A 5,539-nucleotide genomic window follows, 5' to 3' on the forward strand; every position below is an offset into this window, starting at 1 on the left:
CGTCTGTCAATTAATACTAATAGTATATTGTATTTTTTGTTAGTTAAAAATAGTTAAGCGAAAAATGTTACAATTGACCCCACTCTCCCTTACTTACTTTGACAGCCAGTTTTCCTAAACGGAGTGACATTTCATCAGTTAAACAACATGAATTCCGATCATTTTCTGAAATATCTTGTACTTCCGTCCCTCCAGATTGATTCCCTTAAATATAAAATATATTATAAAGTTTTATTAATAGCAGTAACTTGTTATTAAATTTAAATAAAAACAATAGTTTATTATAAAATTTAAGCAAAAGCAATTGTTTATTATAATGTTCAAGTAAAACCAATAGTTTATTATAAAGAAATCAAAGCAATAGTTTATTACAAGGAAATCGAAACAATAGTTTATTATTAAGTTTAAATAAAAGCAATATTTTATTGTTAAGCATAAATAAAAGCAATAATTATTACGAAGTTTAAATAAAAACAATAGTTTCTTATGAAATTTAAATAAAAGTAATATTTAAATATAAAGTAAAATAAAGTTAAACAAAGTTAAATAAAATCACTAGCCATAAATTGCGCGAAATAAGAAGAGAACACCATGATTAAATTTTGATCTAACGATAGTATTTTCACGTACTAAGGCTCGGCTTAATCGAGTCCTTAACCTTGAATATTTCAATTAATTACCGCGGACGATATTTTAAGTTACGAAAGAAGACACAAAGAAGTTTTAACTCTAAATAAACATGCCTTTTTCCGACGAATTTGGATTATGACTCCAAAAATATGGGATGGGTTCCGCAATTTGGAAAATACTGTCCCAAAAGTTTCGTCAAGAGAACAGTTGAAAGTTTCCATCCCTTCGATAATGTTAATTTTCGATTTTGCACATTTCGCCATATATCGAAAAATTTTTAAACGAATCAAAAAAATTTTGCATTCTATTCTGAAATTTATTTTTCAAAGACAATTTCTTACAAATGTATTAAAAATTTATTTAAATTTAATTAAAAGTAATTCAGTGTGTTCGCTTTTTCATTTTGAACACAGTACAAATGCTAAAAGAATTTTCAAAAAAAAAAAAAAAAAAAAANAAAAAAAAAAAAACAGATTTTGTGTCAATTTTATTTTTTACTCTGAGACATGCAGGAAATTTATTTTATTTTGTAACATTCATTGAATCGCTGACCCAATTTTGAGTATACATACGACTACCAGTGTTCAAAAAGGTAGCATTGCAATTTTGAACCCGATCCCGAAGACAAGGGAACTCTTGGATCAAGTATTTGGTGATACTTGTATCGGTTAGCCACGGTTAACTTGATGGCAAGGAACTGATGGCTTTAACCCATTATACATCAGCTACTGAGGACATTTTACGTCACTGTGATAGCCATTGAGGACACTGTGGTCGGTGCAAACCAGGTGTGGAATATTCGTATCCACCAGCCATCGCTGGGATTCGTACCTGGATCAACTCATTAGGAGGCGAGAGCTCTATCCTCTGAGCCACCGGCTCACATTACAGGAATTGAAAAAAATTATGGAAGCACTTCTATATCTCTCTGTAAACAATCTTGCTTTCAGCAGCAAATGTCTTGGACGATTTTACATGTCATAATTGTTGGCACAATTTTAAAGATAATGCTTGAAGATTTCAGAAATAGTGACACTTTTATCCATGCAAAGAATGCATCGACCAAATTTAGTGTGATAAGTTAAATGTTTCTTTTTTCAATATCACTACAATTGAAAAAGCATTCTGTTATGAATATTGCAATCCTATAGAGTTATTTCAAAACTGTTGATATTAAAACTAAAACTAAATTATTAATTTTCTCTCCTCTTTTGGTCGTTTAGAGTTTTGTATGGATAAAAATGTAATCATTTTTAGAAACTTCAAGAATGATCTTTTAAACTGTGCCAATAATTTCACCGTGAAAAATTTTTCAAAACGTTTGCTAAATGAAAAAGCATCCATATAGAGTTAAAAGTGTTACCATAATTTTTTTCAATCACTGTATTTTATGATTGTGTATTTTCTATATTTTACTTTTAATTTAAATAAACACAATACCTTATGAAAATGCCTTTATAATTTAATTTATAATCTGATTTTTTATTCTGAAACTTTTTTTAAAAAAGAATAATAGCTTGTTAATATAATCACCTTGGAGTACAATTCTTTGACGTTTGGCACCAATTATTTTATTGTGAACATACAAGTTGTCTTCAAAATCTCTCATAAGCTCAACTGTATCTGGTTCTTCTGAGGCCGAAACAACAGACTGATATAAAAAAATAATACAGAACATTTAATTGTGTGTGTCACTTATTAGAAAAAATAACAATAAAGAAAGGCGAATATACGTGCCATTTCTTCTGTTCTTTTTTTTATTTTCACGAAAACAAAATTATTCCATACTTATAATATCTAATTTAAACTTTGTGAACTAACATGGTAAAGTACTTAATTTTAAATTGGTCATTGCTTAAATAAATTCTACCGAAAGTTCTAAATAGTGTCCCGTAAATAACAGAGAATTCCAAAAATATTCAATTAAATTACAATTTAATTGAATATTTTTCGAATTGAATTAATTGAATATTTATATATAAAAAAATGTAACGTGACGAGCAATAATGCGATTGAAATCCAGATGTAAATCCAGCAAAATAACAGCAGCAAAAAATTTATTAATTAAAATTCAAAACATGAAACAAAACAATTAACAAGTCCGCAGCGGCCAAAATGCAGAAACATAAAAATATAGCCTAATAGAAGAAAAACCAACCTATAGAGCCGACTTCTCTTCATCTACTCTTTCTCAATTCTATAACTAGGTTCGTGATTAATTCGCCCTCTAGCTGTGAGCCAAAGAAATGTTTGCTTAGTAAATTTGTGTGGGCATATGTTAATTGCATCACACTGCTCAGATTGCTCTGTATGTTGATTGCATCACGCGTCGGATTGCTCAGTATGTTGATTGCATCACATTCAGATTGAAAACACGAGCCAAAATTTTTTTTTAATTAAATATGGTTTAGTAGTTTTTCTTAATAAGCAGGGCCATCTGTTGGCACATTTAATCACTAATTCTAAATTAGGATCGAGATAAATCATCTGGTTTCCTAAGCAAAACGAAGCAAGTCTTAGATTTCTTATGTCTAACTCTTTCTAGTTTACGCTAAAATTTTAAGCCGTCAGGCATTTTGGGGTCGGTACTAGAATTTATACACAAACACAGTGTCAATTCTTAACTATTTGCTAGTATTTATGCATATAATACTAATTATAAAATTCACTAATTTGAAAGCCCACCTCTCCAAGTCCATAGTTTGCGGTGATGGTCATCTTAGTTGGATTTCCAGTGAGGGGATCACAAGTGAATAATACACCAGCCACGTCAGAGGGTACCATCTTCTGTATAACGACTGCCATTGGTGAATTTATTATCTGACCATTCTGCCTAAAAATGAAATTTTATTAAACAATAATATTTTTTTCATTGCAGACGAAAGGTTTAGAGCAACACTATTTGAAATTTCCCTGAAGAATTGATTAAATAAAAAGTTTTAACTATTTTTTTTAACCATAATATACCAAAGCAGCAAATAACCATGAAAAAGATTGTGTTCAAACTACAGTGAGAAAAAAACCGCTTATTGACTGTATTCACCTATAACGGTTAAACAAACAGAATTTTACCATGGCAACTGAGCCCTACTTTTAAAGCCACATAGTTCCTTGAAGCTAGGCCCATATTATAGCCTAGAGAGCTAATCTGTCAATCTCATGACCAGCTGAACGGAGTTTGAATCTCAGCATAACATTATTTCTTCCATTCCTGCAACACATAAATAGCTACCAGTGTGTTGCCCTTCCTAATTGGTGACCCTGAGCTATTAGAATACAATACTCTCAGTCACGCATGGCACCATAAAGCTGCTTAACACCAAAAGTACAACATTTCCCCTCGTTTATGTTAGATAGTCCCAAAAGATGAACTAATTAAGCCATATTCCTCGGTTTAATTCCAATGAGTTCAGGCTTTTTATTAGGTTCACTACATAACGAAAAACCTAACTCCAATGTCCAGTTAATTTTCATTTTCACGGTATTGGAACCATGCTAGTTGAAAATGGTTAAAAAATGCATAGTTTTGTAGTCATAGTTTTTAAACCATACAAGTTGCAAAACGGTTTTAAAACTGTGAAGGTAAAAAAAAATTCTAAACCGTAAATTTTAAGGTAAATTGGATGAACCAAAGCAGCTGATTATTTTTCCGTAATTTTAGAATTTAAATTCTAACAGTGAAAGAAAAAATCACCTATCATTTCGAGCAAGAAAAACAGCGAATGGTGGAGACTATATTATTATTTAAGGATACATAAGATTCACATGACTTTATAGACTGTTACAAAGATATAAAATTAACACAACTCCTCATCAGAAGCTTTTATAAATAGAAGAGGATAAAATGAATACAAAGTCAATGCGTTATTGAGAAAATATACTGATTAAAAAACGCATAACTGCTGTATAAGTATTTACTGTGAAAAAGTTCATTTTTCGGATAATAAAGAACAGAAATTCATTTTTTAGACATAACTGTAAACTTTTTCTTTAATAAATCTTATTTCTGCTTTGCAACCATCGTTGAGCATTTGACCCAATTTTGGGTTTACGACTACTAATGTTCAACTCCGTAGCCTTGTAATTCTGAACCCAATCCAGAAGACAAGGGAACTCCTGGATCAAGTATTGGGAGAAATTTTGCTTTCGTGAAAGCCTTTTTAATGAATCTAACCCGTATTTGCGTTATACGGAGAGGAAAACAACGAAAACCTCCCACGGTTAGCCTGACAGCAAGGGGACTCTAACACGTGATCCGTCTACCACTAAGGATATTTTAACGTCAGCACTGTGGTCGGTGAGAGCTGGGTTCGAGATTCGTATCGACAAGTCATCGCTGGGATTCGAAACCAGTTCACCTCATTTGGAAGGCAAACGCTCTATCCCCTGAGCCACCACGGTTCTCTTTAGCAAATTGTGTATATTGATTATGTAAAGTAATTATTACAAACAAAATCGTACTTACTTTTTGTATTGAGTTGCTATGTGGCTAAATTGAGATGCCCAACATTTCTTCACGGCAGTGAAAATCTATAAAATTAGTTAAAAACGTTAAAAAATTTCAAACATGCTTTTTTTCGTGCAGTAACAAAAAGTAATAGTTATACAGCACCATGATAATTTTTCTTATAAAAATGATTAATGTATAACACAGGGGAAGAATTTTTTCTTGGGAAAAAGGCCGCTAACGGCCCCAGATATATTTCGATGATGATGATGAATTTTTTCTTTTGTTTCACGTTAGATCTATCTTCTGTCAGATCTTAAATACAATCATATCCTAATTTCAAATCTGCAATCGGATTCTAACTCTAACCTACAGTTTTTTTTTTTTTTCATTTTTTAAACTTGTAAATTTAGATAAATAATACAGAGATGCCAACTGCTCCGGGCACACCAAAATAATTAA

General features: G+C 31.2%; 1 protein-coding gene across 1 annotated transcript; it reads right to left on the reverse strand.

Annotated features, from left to right (window-relative positions):
• Positions 1-97: 97 nt before the first annotated feature.
• Positions 98-5,160, reverse strand: LOC122273241 (rifampicin phosphotransferase-like; the record flags this gene model as incomplete). Its single annotated transcript, XM_043057313.2, has 4 exons — positions 98-204; positions 2,164-2,281; positions 3,316-3,463; positions 5,096-5,160. Coding segments are annotated over 4 exons (438 nt in total), but the record flags the coding sequence as incomplete, so codon positions are not given.
• Between the last annotated feature and the right edge of the window lie 379 nt (positions 5,161-5,539).

The sequence above is a fragment of the Parasteatoda tepidariorum genome, unplaced genomic scaffold (genome assembly GCF_043381705.1).
Source record: "Parasteatoda tepidariorum isolate YZ-2023 unplaced genomic scaffold, CAS_Ptep_4.0 HiC_scaffold_3151, whole genome shotgun sequence".
Taxonomy (NCBI): Eukaryota; Metazoa; Arthropoda; class Arachnida; order Araneae; family Theridiidae; genus Parasteatoda; species Parasteatoda tepidariorum.